At 32.9% G+C, this 15723-nt stretch overlaps 1 protein-coding gene across 1 annotated transcript; it reads left to right on the plus strand.

The window, feature by feature from the left end:
- Positions 1 to 638: 638 nt before the first annotated feature.
- LOC149529049 (uncharacterized) lies at positions 639 to 2624 on the plus strand. Its single transcript, XM_089809259.1, has 2 exons — positions 639 to 909; positions 1548 to 2624. Exons 1-2 carry the CDS (start codon positions 657 to 659, stop codon positions 2273 to 2275), a joined length of 981 nt encoding a protein of 326 aa, XP_089665385.1. The 5' UTR covers positions 639 to 656; the 3' UTR covers positions 2276 to 2624.
- Positions 2625 to 15723: the final 13099 nt, after the last annotated feature.

The raw sequence follows: 15723 nt of genomic DNA on the forward strand, positions 1-15723 counted from the left end.
ATACATTTTTTTTAATAAAATTATTCCAAATTAGAAAAAATTATAAGATTTTATTACATTTAATTAGTCTATTAAATATCTTCACTTAAATTTACATTTCTTTTATAATATTAATACCAATCTTTTTAATGTAGTGTAAAAGAAATTTTTATTATTATTTACAATATTGTAACTAACTTATGTTTTTATAACACCATCTGCGACTATAAAAAATTGAAAGCAACAGAAACTCAAATTATTAGGGCCCACACAAGCATCTCGCCGAATGAAGAGCATTGTCAGTGAAATAAACAGGAATGTCAGAAGTAAATAGACAGCTGACGGAGTTGACGGAGTTGACGGAGTTGACGGAGATGACGGAGCTGGCTAAATGGCCGGTACAAATATTCGGCTAGTTGGAAAAATTAGATGGTTGGTGGAAAAATTTGCCAATACTACGGTCACTGCATCTAGTCATCGACTACAGCGTTAAATTCGTGTTTCCCTCTACATTACGCAAACTATATATATTGAATAATGGGAAAGGAGGAGCATTGAATTTTCCAATTTGTTTTATTTTTACTTTATATATATATATTTGAATTTTCGAACTTTCTAGAATCTCCCTTCATGTATATTTATCTCCTCCCACCACAAAGAGGGCTGCATTCGAAAAGATGAATCTACGAGTAGGATTGTGTTCTTTGCTTCTTTTGGTATTGCCCTGTACCTATGCAATTAGTGCTGAGCCGTGGCTTATCGACTTCAAGAAGTCGATCGCTTCGGATCCTCTGAATTCCCTGGGCAATTGGGTTCCTGCTATTCACTTCTGTAATTGGTCTGGAGTTGCTTGTGATTCAACTGGCAACAGAGTGCGAAAGCTTGATCTGCCAGATATGGGATTAGTGGGTTCCATCCCCAATTCAATTGGTAATCTCTCATCCCTCACACATCTTAATCTCTCTGGAAATAGATTTGTAGGTCAAATTCCACCGGGCATAGTAAGAATAAAAGGGCTAAGGATTCTCAATCTTTCAAGCAATCTATTACAGGGTTATATTCCAAAGAGCTTGGGTTCGTTGAAGGAGTTACAAGAATTGTATTTGGCTAATAACCAGCTAAATGGAACAATTCCTCCAGAATTGGGCAAGCTTTCTGGCCTTAGAGTTCTTCATCTATGGGGCAATCAGCTAAGAGGTGCCGTCCCAGGCACTATTGCCAGTTGTACACAACTAGTTGATCTTGATTTAAAATCAAATCATCTCAGTGGAGAAATGCCATTGGGTCTGAGCAAGCTTCCACATCTTCAAACGCTGAGCCTCTCATCAAACAATCTTTATAGCGGCGGCTCTGCCACCATTCCCATTATCACAGCTCTCCGTAATTGCGTAGCCCTGAATAAGCTATTGCTTCATGACAATAATCTGACTGGAAACTTGCCAGAGCAGCTTCCCACAATCTCTCTATCCTGAGACTAGATGGTAATAGGATAACAGGAAGTATACCTTCACTTATTGCAGAGTTACCCAATTTGATTTACCTCAATTTGTCTTCCAATCTCTTTACAGGCCAAATCCCGTCCTCTCTGAGAAGCCTTGGGAAGTTGCAGAAACTTCTGCTGGACAACAACAAGCTAGACGGAAACATACCAAGTGAGATTGGTGAAATGAAAAGCCTTAGGATGCTGATTGTGAGCCGTAATATGCTTTCTGGAGGGATCCCTGCTACAATTGGTCGCCTTCAAGGGTTAACACATCTTGTGCTTAACCACAACAATCTATCCGGGAATTTACCTAAAAGTTTGGGAAAATGTAACAATTTGCAGTTGCTAGATCTCTCCAACAATCAGTTCAGTGGGCAGATACCCCGTGAAGTGGCTAGTCTTGCTAATTTGCAGTTTTATTTCAATCTGTCTAGAAACTCATTCGAAGGATCTCTGCCTCTGGAGATTGGAAAGATGATTCATGTTCAAGCCATTGATGTTTCAGTTAACAGGTTACAAGGTACAATTCCAGCTACTTTGGGATCCTGTGGGCAACTTGAATATCTGAATCTTTCATCAAATCAATTCCAAGGCCCAATAACAAATTCTCTCAGCAGATTAAAAAGACTCGTGAGTATGGATCTGTCTTCCAACAAACTTTCAGGTTTGATTCCTCTGTCTCTGCAGTCGCTGATTATGCTTCAATATTTGAATTTGTCTTTCAATGACTTAAGCGGACAGATCCCGAAAGAAAGCATATTTAAATTTTTTACAGCTCAATCATTTATGGGAAACAAGCAATTGCATCCATAGCCGTGTTCGCCACCGATAGATTTGGCCAGAATAACTTGTTAGACTGGTAGCTTTGGCCCTGGTTATTTCTTATGGTAAATTTGCATAATGAGGATGGGGATGCCTGCAAGAACTTCGGCAGGGAGTGCAATGTTTTGGCCAAAAATAAGCACAGGAATACAAATCATATCATTCTGTTTATAAGTTATAGATGAAAAATACTGGTTTTAGAGCTTTTGTACAGAGGAAATGTGGAAGCAGTGTTGCTTTACAGTTCTTATAATCCATAAGACTAAATGTATCATGATTCTGATATTACATCTTGTTTACTGGCAATAATAATATCATTTTATAGGACTTCGGACACAAATATTGTTGGTTCTACAGCTTTTGTTCAGATTACAGTTCTTCAACAGTCATAGACTAAATGTATCATGATTCTGATTAACATCTCTTAATATTGTATTTTTTCTCCTTTCTGATATAATATCAGGTGCATTTTGACCCCTATATAGAAACAAATTGTCTAATAGATAGCCAAAACCTTCAATCAAAATAGAATAGTTATGCAACAAAGTAGAACAAAAGTTCCTTACATTAAATAGAATATTTTAGTTATGCAACAAAATACAAGTACAGAAGTTCCCAACATTGATGGTGTGAGAGAAGTTCTCAAAATTAATGGTGTGAGAGAGATTTAGTGGGTCATCCAACTGTCCTCGAATTAGAAAGGTGGAGGGATTTTCTAGATCTAAGGAAAAGCAGATTTGAAAAGCTCTTGTAAACATCCAAACGATCCCATGATTTCCCCAAATTAGGAAGGTAGAGGGATTATCTAGATCCAAGGAAAAGCCAGATTTGAAAAGCTCTTGTAAAAATCCGATGACCCCATGATTTAGATGTCGATGAGATATGTTTGTAAAGCTAAGACGCACTGAAGAGGAGGACATATTTATCTTTATCAACAGAATGTACAAAAGCAAGAGCCGCAAAAGAACCAATATACTACCAGAAAATTTGTGTCACGATAAGATAGATGAAATTAGAAGGTTAAGACCACTATGATGATTATTGATCATTTATCTTCCAATGAAAATGGAATCAATATTATGTTGTAAACTATTCTAGATGTAATTTCAGTATCCTTGATTGTAATTGTAAATTTATTGTTGAAAGTCTTTTGGCATTATCTTTAAATGAAAATTGAATGGATGCTATGTTGTAGACTATCTTGGATGTGATTGATTATTCTTTATTCTAAAAACAAGTTTATAGTATTTGTTGTAAGTCTTTTGTTCATTGTTTTCAAATAAAAATTTAATGGATATTATGTTGTAAACTGTCTTGGTATGACTTGTACTTTTATTTTATTTATTTATTATAAAAGCCAAGTGTTATATTATTGAATTTAAGAGAGATTTATAGAAAATTTACATAACCTCTTATACCATCATTAACTATAGTCTTAGAAGGACCATGCCATCATAAAAAATAGCTATATGAGAAGACTAAAAATCTAAAAGTTACGCAAAAAGTCAACCATTAACATAGAGCTATCTCTAGTCAAATGGTACAAGCAAATATATCTTATAAGCAACATCAATAAAAAAAATGAGCTAATCTTGTCATATCCATGGTTCCTACCACTTTTAACTTCTAAATCGGGGTAATAAACTAATTGACCAAAATTTATCTTATCTAGACAAACACAATCCTAATGTGTTGAAGAAGACTATGCTTCACTCTTTTGGTTCATTGAAAGGGACTGAGGTCTTTTGTCACCTCCTTTCCTCTTTCCCCTTGCCTCAAATAAAATTTGGACATTGCTAAGCTCCAGACAAAATGCATCATTGACTGAATTTCAAAAAAAAAAATTAAATACAATAGATGGATATATTCCCAAAACCATTAAGATGGATATAAAGCAAGTCGGGATATAATTGTTAACCCTGAATGTATTATCAATTTGCATAAACTCATGCCTTAAAATTATTTTCACTACTCTTCTAGTAGTGAATAATCAATATCATTTACAATTCTAGTCCATCTTTCCTAAGTGACTTCACCTAGAAAGGCTATCTATTTGAAACCGTTTAATGGTTTGAAGTAGATAACTGACTTTATTTCTAAAACCCAACAAAAAGTTGCATTTCTTAAAAGACAAGTGCTCATTTAAAGTTGTTTCATCCAAAAATAAACTTAAGATATTCTCAACTTAATATGACTAAATAAACTTAACATATTTTCAACATAATATACCTAAATAAACTTAATATATTTTCAACTTAATGTATCTAAATAAACTTAATTTTTTTTTTTGAAGTGACACTGCAAAGGATACATGGGTTCCAAATCTAGTGGTGTCTTGGTCACTAGAATTCTATGAAACCTAGCAATAATCTAACAATCACACCTTAGTGTGCAATAGGTATTCATAAATTATTTGTAGTAAAACAAGTTATAAAAACTATTATTTCTTTTATGGTTATCACACATTTTCAAAATGGTTTATGCTATTAGTTATTTAATACTAATTTAGACCCAAAAAAATTGAAATTCATAGTCATTGCATAAATTTGGAGTTGTAATTTATAAAGTGATACATCTTTTGTTCTGTTTGGTATAGTATAATTTGCAATCAACAATCAAATTTGGATAGCCAATTTTGTATTTGGTATGTGAAATCCTTGAACCCTATATAGAATTAATTTTTTTCAATCAGTTAATGGAAAAAATAAATTTGAAAATCGCATGTAGTGTTTGTTGTTAATTTGATATTGTTGGAGTAGTATTTGATAATGTTAGAAGGTGAGTCTCCTCTTCTTTTTGTCCTATAACAAATGGGTTTTGTTGCATATGCACATATCTTTCAAATGTGAATGATGGTTGAAGTTGGAATACTAGATAAGTTTACAAACTCTTCAATTGTTGTGAAAGTTAGCCCTTGTCGGCAATGTTACTAATGTTAACCCATGCCTTTTTTAATGGTATTTGATGGTGGATGCCTTGACTTATTGGTAGCACTACAATATATTGGGATTTTTGTGGTCCCATGGTGGTCAAATGTAGTGTTTAAATTCAATAATAAAAAACAAAGGAAGTTGAGGTGGTTTTCACCATCATGGTATATAATTCTTCTGATGTGTTCATGCACACCATTGACAAATCATGTTTCTAACCATAAATTTGCAAAGAGCATGTGTTGCCATGAATGCCTAAGGGAGATTGATGAATATTGTTGAGGCTTTGGTAAGAAGTGTTTTGGAGATGATTGTGTTCTTTATGTGTTGCATTCATGACTTAGTTTGTCATTGATGTCGATATCAACTTTATGGACAATGTTGGTAGAGTAGCAGAGATAGTTTTTTTTGGTGAGGTCAGAGTTGGTTGCTAGGTAAAAGCAAGAAATTGGGTGTCAAAACTAAAAAAGTATGTAGATTGAGATCGTGCTCTTTTAGAAATGGGCACCTGTTTAAAAAAATTTTGGCACCCGTATTAGGCTTCGATACCCAATTCGAATTTTAAAAAATGGGCACCCATTTTTAAAAAAAATTGGGTACCTATTTTTTATTTTCAAAAATGGGTGCCCATTATTGAAAAAATTAAAAAAATTGAATTTTTAAAAAATGAGTGCCCGTTTCCAAAAAAAATATTATTATTATTATTTTTGGGATTTAAAATGCATTTAAAATGTCTATTTTACTTTTTCAAAATGGGTGCCCATTTCTTACATGGGGTGGGGTTTTTTCCCTCGCCTCGAATTTCGGATTGGGATAGGCCAAGCCTATGCCTTGACCACTCAAGATTTGGCTAAGGCATTGAACTAACAAATTTAGGCCTTGCCATAATTTTTAAAGGATCTTCCCGATCAAATTTTTTAACAAAACAAAAACCCATTAGAGTTCTCATTGTCATAATTTAAGAAATATAAGTTTCATAGTATTATAATTTTATTTACTATTTTTGCATTAATTTTTAAATTAAATGTGGTACCTAAATGTAAAATAGGGAGGTTCACTAAAATTTTAATAACTTTTTTATTTATGTTTTTTCTTAAATTAATTTATATGTCATTAATCTATATACAATTCTTTGGAAGTTTAAAAAAAAAAAGATTTTTTGGAAAAGGTGAAAGTTTGATCAAATTATGGTGTCCATACACTTGAGGTTTTAAAATATACCTTTATAGCCAATTAAAAATTAATAATAAAAAATTTATTCAATAAAAAATTAAGAAAAAATATTTTAATCAACCTTTGGTGTGTTAGGTAACTTCCTTTAAAATGATGTACACAAATTCATTTATTTGTGTCAAATTATGGTATCTATACATGAGTGTGGTATGGTCTTGAAACATGCATTTTGCAACAATGGTTTTTGAAAATTCATACCAAAACAAAATTATCATATGGGTACACAAATAAATTACATATTTAAAAAGTAGATTCTCAGCACTACAATTTTTATTTTTGAATTCTTTTGATATTCAATCTCTAAATACCTCAAATTTTGACATCAGTTGACAAGAAATTTAAACAACAGGAAAAATACTTCCACATTTTGCCCAAAAGTGAGACCCAACTTCTTGCACTTACCCTGCTAAGTTGCTTTCAGAGGGTTTAGAAATATGTTCTTTGATGCTTATAAATGCTATGTATATGTTCGAAAAAAGATTTATGATTTTTTTAGTGAGTTACATAAGATTTGTTGACGATTGGTTGTAGTATAATTTGTAGGAAACTATATGTTGTTGTTCATATTGTATCTTTTTAGCGAGCTTGAAGCTTGGTCAGTGAGCTTGGATTTTTGTCATAGACATGTCTATGGAGCTATGGTCAAGGTAGTGGAATCAAGTGATCATTTTGTGTTGGTTGTTGAAGTGAAAAATTTTACACATTCACTGTCAGGCCAATTGATTTATGTAATTGATGTAATTTGTAAAGTAATATGTGGAATCTAATTGTAATAACTTATGATTAATCTAATTGCAATATCTTATGATGGTCCTATATTATTTATTGTACAATATGAAAGCCTCAAGGTTGACTCAATTAGCTATTATGACTTGGTATAAAGGAAGAATTTTTCTTGGTTGTAAGTGTGACAATGTGTCATATGTATTCTATGTGAGCTTTGGATTCAAATTTGTTAAGGTTAGAGCAGCGTTTGATGTTAAGGATAAGTTGTGAAATTTAAAAGAACTACATTGGAAAGGTAAGTCATTGATTTAGTTAGTTCATTTTCTTGGATATGTTATCTTGAATTGTTTAGTGAAAACAATTCTGAAGCAATTTGGGCAATGGGTTCAGTTGTCTTCATATCAACTCCTAACATGGTTGGAATAGTTCCTAACACTTCAGAATCTCTAGATAGTTGATCAAAGCATCCTAGTAGGGATTCACATGTACTGATTGCATTGAATTGAATCCTAATAGGATCACACCCTTTCATAAGGAATTTTATATTAGCACATCATCTTATGGGTATTTTTCCCATTGAGGTTTTCCCTTTGATCAAGGTTTTCCCTAGTTAACATATCTTATGTCATGACCTTGCATGGTTATAATCTTGTGGTTGTTGTATCTCTTGATTACATGTTTAGATTTGTTAAAGTTGATAAAAGTTTTTAAAGGCATATAATTGATTCACCCCACCCCCTCTTAGTTATATTGGTGAACTTTAATTTATAACAATTAGTATCAGAGGATCGGGTCTTTGAAGACAAAGTTTAATAACTTAAGGAGGCCCATGGCTACATTTAGGGGAAAAAGTCTAAAATTTGATGGAATGAACTATGAAAATTGGAAAGAAATGATGAAGACTCACTTGCTATACATGGGAGAAGATTATTGGTTGATTACAAGAGAGAAAAATCATGCAAATGAAGAAAGGGATTTGGCATCTTGTTCAAAAGAAGAAAAAGATCTATTCATGTACACTATGTATGCTAGAGAGGCATTGTTATTAGTTCTTCTTGAATCAAATTATGTTGAGGTAAAAAGGTTATATCTTGCAAATGAAATTTGGATTAAGTTATAAAATTTTATTTGAAGGAGATAAATTTGCAAAGAAATCCAATTTGCAAAATTGGAAGAATATGTTAAGTAATGCTAAAATGATGGAAGATGAATCTATTAGAGAACATTTTGATAGAATATCTGAGATTGTTGCAGGAGTCAAGAGTTGTGAAGGGACAATGATCAAAGATGAAGTAATATGGAAAATATTGAGATCATTGATCCATGATTATGCACACAAAGTTGAGCTCATTGAAGAAATTAATTTTGTGATGCCAAATTTTACCAAATAGACATCACTTGGGAAACTGCAAGCATTTGAACAATCTTTGAATAAAAGCCATGGAGTGATAAGGATAGAGACATCCTTTAGTGTATAGAAAGACATACCTAAACTTACAAGGAGTGTGAGCACAAGTGGAGATTATGCTAGAGAATGGACACTCAAACAAGAGGAAGATAATAAGATTGATGAAGGACTTGCATTTCTTATAAAGAGAGAGCATAAAGGAAACACATTTTTTTCTTTTTTCTTGTATGTTAATGGACAATGAATTAAAATTGAAGGTGATAAATTTCTTAGAAAGTGAAAATGAGGATGATGAACTTTGATTTGTTGTTATTAAAGAAGAGTCTTTAGAAAGAAATGAAATCAGTAGTAGAAGAGAAATCCTTAGTATCAAATGGTGGAAACAAAAAGTATGATTGGATTATAGATTGTGGTCATTCTCATCATATGATAGACAATATCAATAAGTTTTTTGAGTTTAACAGTTATGATGAAGGATAGTTTGAGTTGGAAATAATGAACCATGTTAGAGTAAAGGAAAACCTGATCTATTACACTTGATGGGAAAACTGACACTAAGGATGTCTACTTTGTTGCTGGTTTGAAAAATAATATTTTCAGTGTTGGAAAACTTTTGGGCAAGGGATATCAGTTTCAATCTACAAAGAAGACTTGTATAATCAAGAATAAAAATGGTAAGTTTATTAGTATAGGAACAAATAAAAGAGGTAACATTTTTCAATTGAATCCTACTAAGATGACATCTTTGGTACAAAAATTGGATGACATTTGGTTATAACATAAGGGATTTTGTCATATTAACTTTCATAAGATTGTGAAGATAAGCACTATGCATAGAATTAGAGATTTTCCTAAGATTGTGAAACCTTTGGACATTATTTGGAAGGAATATGACATGGATAAATAGAAAAAGAGTTCATTTCCAAGCAAGATATTTACTACATCAACAATGTTGGAGATTGTGTGCACAGATTTGAGTGGTCCTATGAAAATAGAAATATTCTATGGAGAAAGTTAATGTATGATTTTTCTTGATGATTTCACAAGGATGACATGGGTAGCATTTCTTAGAGAAAACTATGAAGTTTTTGAGAAGTTCAAGTTATTTAAGAATAAACTAGATAATGAATCTAGATTTAAGATTAAATGTATTCATTTAAGTTGACTTTATCATCTTTTGTGAGAATAATAGAATAAAAAGATATCTTTTAGCCCCTAAGACACCACACATAGAATGGGGTAATGGGGTAGCAGAAAGGAGAAACATATAAGTTGGAGAAGCAACTAGAACAATGATTTTTGAGAATAATTTTTCATGTATCTTTTGGAAAGAAGAAATTAACACTATAGTATATATAATAAATAGAGTTTAGATTAGACAAGGTACTGGTAAGACACCTCATAAACTTTGGTTTGGACATGGTGTCATAGTCCACCAATATAACTGAGAAGGGGGGGGGGGGGGGGGGGGGGGGGGGGGGTTGGGGTGGGTGGCGGAGGGGGGGTTGAATTAGTTATCTAACTAATATCACAATTATCAACCTTAATAAACTTTAACCATATGAGAAATATAATAAAAAATCATAACAAGATAATTTTAGGTTTGATTCCTTTGTCTCCATCATTTATGGGAAACAAGCAATTGCATCCATAACCATGTTTGCCCCTAATAGATTTGACCAAAATAACTTGTTAGAGGCTGGTAGCTTTGGTTCTAGTTATTTCTTATGGTAGATTTATAGAATGAAGATGAGGATGATGTTGGAATACTTTAGAATAACTGGGGGGGTGTGAATCAGTTATCCAAGGTCCAAATGTCCCAATAAAACTTTTCAACACTCAACAAAACTCATACATATATATCCTTATCATGTATCTTGCATGCATCCATTAGATCATCTAATACTTAAAGTTGTAGGTTACTATCCTAGGTCTAACAAATTTGAAACAAGGATTTTACGTGGAAACCCAATTTGGGAAAAACCACCGGTAACATGATACTAATTCTCACTCTTGTGAAGTGATGCCCTGTGAAAGGCCAACCTTGTTAAAGGTTACAATACACACTATTAAATGTGACCTGGTTGAAGGATTTCAATCACCCTATTAGGAGTGAGCCTTGTTAGAGGACTTTAGAATATTCCATTAGAATGTCACCCAGTTAAAGGATTTACAAATAACTATTAGGCCAACCTTAGTCCAAAGGATTTATCCTAAACTAATACAATGATTAGAAAGTAATAGTAGGACTTGATCTGATAACAAATCACAACTCACTTGCATATTACAAGTCTTTGTTTTAGTCCTCGATGTTGCTTGGCTTTCACACTTCAACTCTTATAGCTTGTCCACCCTTCAAGCATTCATCCTCTTAAGCCTTCTTCCTTTGCATGCCAATTGTAGATTATGTTATTTAGCTATCATATGAAGCAACACCCTAGACTCCTTGTCTTCCTTGGGTTCTTGCACATACCAATTGTTGCTTCAAGCCTTGTACCCCCTTATAAATAGAATTTAGGTCTTTTCCATTCAAAAAAAATCATCCATTTTAGGGTTAGTTCAGATTCATTGAATCTTCCCTCTTTTACATTTTGTTCCCTCTAGAAACTTCTTCCACAATCCTCTTTGAATTCACCTCAAAATAGTTTATCTTGAATTCTATGCCTCCAGCTCATCAAGCTTTTAATGAATTTTTTTAGGTCAAATTCAATGAATCCATGATCTAACTCATAATGCTATCACTTTGCAATGACTAGCCTTTGATGCTCGACACATACTGTGTTGCTCGCATCCACTAAAATTTACTCAACACATACTAACTTTTACTATCACTCAACACACACTATACTATCACTTTTCTTGACACTAACTAATTTTCTACTCAGCTTGAACTAACTTCACTCAACACCAATTGATCACTTGGTCAAGCTTATTAGACTCATTTTGGTTTCCTTGTTCTTCAAGACTTAGCTAGTGTATCCATCAACTTCAGCTTTAAGTAGATAAAGAATAAAACATATCATCCATGTCTTACTTGGTCTTAGTAGTTCTTTTATACACTAAATAACTCAAACTTTCCTCTAGGTGCTCTTATCTCATTTGATCAAACCGTCTTCATCAATCAAACAAATGAAGCATTCAAACCAAACAAGCAATTGTCTCACTAGCAGGTAGCAAGTTTGACATCATTGACAATATAATGATTGTTCCAGATTCCATACAAACAATCTTGTTTTCAACAATCTCTCTCTTTGGCATTGATGGAAAACCAATACCAACAACAATACAAAAAAGAAAATTAATACTTTGTATAACAATCTCTCCCTCTATTTGTATGTGTCCTTCCTCTATGTAGGGTAATGTGATCTTTGTCAATATCTTTCTTTCTTTCATATCTCCCTCATAGTGTCTTTCTAATCTCTCCTTTACTTTGATTTCTTTGACCTACTGACTCTATCTCCCTCTTTCTCTTTTAATGCATATCTCCCTCTCAGGTAACTCACCCTATTTCAAGGTAATTTTCTTTCTCTATATTTCTCCCTCTTTGTTCTATCTCCCTCTTTGACAACAATGCCAAAGGCTTTTCATCTCAACATGCAGATGTTAACAATTTAGTTCTCCCTCTATCACCTTACTTGTGATTGATCTTCTGTTCTAGCTCGTTGATTACTTTAGGTAGCTCCTAAAGTAAGATCCACTACATCAAATTATAAAATATGATATTCAAATTAGTTGATGTAGGGCACTTCTCATGCTTCTTAAACAACTTTGGATAAGGGTATCACCCGTAGTTTACTTCTTAGATAATCATGAGCATCCTTAGGTAAAGCTTTTGTGAATATATTAGCTATCTGTTCTTTGGTATTCACATATTCTATTTTCACTTATTTTTCTTGAACCAACTCTCTCAAGTATTGATACTTGATAGCTATATTTTTTGTCTTTGTATGCATCATAGGGTTCTTAGATATGTTTATCAAACTTGTGTTATCAAAATAAAATGTCACGGGTTTAGTAATTTCCTCCTTCATTCCTTTGAGTAGCTATTTGATCCACACAATACTTGTACAATTCATTGCGGCAACAACATATTCAACTTAAGTAGTAGATTGTGATATACAATTTTGTTTCTTACTAGCCCATGAAACTAGTCTCTTTCCCAAGAAAAATGCTCCATTGCTTGTACTCTTTCTATCATCAATATTTCCAGCCCAATCAACATCTATATAGGCTCTCAATTCAAACTTATCATTTTTCTTGTAGTATAGACCAAAGTATTGGAATTAATAGTCCACCAAGATAACTAAGAGGTGGGGGGGTGAATCAGTTATCAAATTAAAACATTTATCAACCTTAATTAATCTTAACCATGTAACCAAAGTAAACAACAACCATAGCAAGATACACATACACAATTACACTAGATTTGTTAACTAGGGAAACCCTTAATCAGAGGGAAAACCCCGGTAGGAATGATGCCCACAAAGATATAGTGATATAGATATTCCTTGTTAGAGGATGGACCCTATTAGGAGTCTATAAAAAAAATTAGTACATAAGAGTCCCTATTAGGAGACTTTGAATCATTGTTAGAAGATTCCAACCATGCTAGGAGTTGTAGAAGCTAGGATCCACTGTCCAAAAAACTTCTTCAGTAAGACCACTAAATTTCACTTGTCCAACTAATCTTTCAACTATTCATTGTAGAATAACTATTTGCATTGCTTTATCCTCTTTCCTCTATCCTGTCAACTAGACCAATCATTGTCAGACCTTGTACACCAGGTCATGAATGTTGGATCCAAATGTCAAACCTCTGAGCTCCAAATAAAACCTTGGCAATGAATTTTTCTCCAACTTCACTCTACTCTGCTTATCTTTACATGTCAATCTGATTCCTCCACTTTTTGCTTTTCTTCTCTTCTTGTCTTCTTTAATCCTTTTTTCTCTTTAACAAAGGAACATGTCCTTCCTTTATATCAAGTCCATAAAACAATTCTCTAAGTTAGCCAATACACCTTCTCAATTAATTATTATAGGACCTCATCGAGAACATGTTTTACTTAGCGATAACATCACAGTATCACCTTGCAACTTGAATAAATTTCTGCACATGTGACATCATGATGCTCGAGCTTGACCATGTCATCTCTAGAATGTCTTCTACACATCTTCAACCTTGAATCTTAGAATAACAACTCTACTAAGAGATATAACAAGTTTACTAGAACATGCCTCTATAAACTCTATCTCAGAACAGTCTTCACCAAAACTTCCATAACTTTTTCCAAACTTAATATTTCTTCACCCAACATTAACTGTGTTGGTGTTTAAAACTACTAAACAACAAAATGCTCAATACCAAAGTGATAATACTCACATAACCTAAGGATTAACCACTTCCTATTAACAATTACATGTGCAAATCACTTGGACCCAACTTCAACAAAACTAAGGATGGTTTTCTACTCTTTAGGCTTTGCAGAACCAAGGTGGGTATACCTAGGTGATGATTCAAATGAAAACTATTGTATGAAAATTATCTTAGTTTCATTCTAATTCTCATCTTTTGTCTTCAGACACATACATAGTTAATCCACTTCTTTAATATTTTCATGTTGATATACATCCCTCATAAGCAGATCTGGTCATAATCCTCCTAAGGTTTACAAATATTTCTAGAAATAATAGCTACCTAAGACTTAGAAACTAGATATAAATGAGTGGTGACCAACATTTATAACTTTGAACAAAATGGAATGAAAATGATTTTGATTTTATAATTGATTTGATATGTAATGGTAGAATTTACTCTCTCTCAGTTCTGATTTATATGACCAATGCCTTATCCATTGGGCCAAAGGTTAACTACTGGCAGGAGATCTAGTTCAAATAACTTGTAAATGAATCTATCAATTGTAATCACCCATTTCCATTCTTATGAAGTATCCTTTTTATAAACTCATAAACTCTACTGATTTACTGAAGCATTTACATAATTCCTTGAATTAAAAGCAACAATAAAACTAATATACAACCCATCTAGATTGCATTCAATCAATCAAACCTTATTCAAATGACTTCAAAGTAAACAAACTCATAAAATGGAGATAGAAATTGGTGACACAGATATAATGTAAGTACCCCTTTGTATTATCCTTTTAGCTAACCAATACAATGACCAATAGAAACTCAATGAAAAGCCTAGAATATCTTACTGATTCTATCATTTCTATATATTATCAGAGAATACACAATTGAAAGTAAACTCAAAACAGCTACATACAACTAGACTGACTGTACTTTTCTTGAGGGAAACAAAAAATTTACAAGCCATTCAGACCCATCACAGTGCCTTGAAAACTCATTTATATAAGCATTAGTTGCAACAAGAAAAGAGAAAATGTGAATGACATGTGTCCTTTTACAAAAAAACATCTCAAAATACTTTGAATCCCTAACAAAAAAAAGAAAAAGGTAGAAACAGTTGCACATGACAGCTAGAGCATCAAATCTTTAATTTTGTCTTCTTCTTCTTCAATTGCCCCCTATTGGTAAAGCTTTTATCTCTGTGATTGTCTCCCATACAATAACTTCTCTTTTTGTTGGCCACTCGCATGCTTTGATTATTGTTAACTCACCAACAGACTTTTGCCACCTGGCATCTATAACTACCTTCCCCTCTGTGATGAATCTATTCATTTCATTTACAATTTTGAACAAAGTATCAATGGGTTCATTAAAAAAAACTCATCAGTATCACCTTTAAAAATGGATACCACATGTGGCAAGTTTGCAATATGGTCAAAAGAACTAGACCATTCATTCCAATCTTTTATTTGGTTATCAAAATTAAGGATTGAAAGAGTTAAGGAATAAAACCATTTGTCAACAATTTCATCTTATTCTAAATAATTACCAATTTTCCTCTAAAGAACTGTAACAAAACCTTCACTTTATCGATGCCCTCTTTAACAGAAATGACCTTATTAGGAAGGTCTAGTTTCTTAGCTAGCAAAGGTATCAATCTATCAAAAAATTGCATATAAGGTCCCTATTGCTGAAAAATGGGGTCAAGCCAACCTATTGCTTCTTTACACATTTGTTCAACAACTTGCAAATTGGTGACTGCATTATGTGCA

The sequence above is a fragment of the Cupressus sempervirens genome, chromosome 11 (assembly GCF_028749045.1).
Source record: "Cupressus sempervirens isolate cs-2001-9-10 chromosome 11, ASM2874904v1, whole genome shotgun sequence".
Lineage (NCBI taxonomy): Eukaryota > Viridiplantae > Streptophyta > Pinopsida > Cupressales > Cupressaceae > Cupressus > Cupressus sempervirens.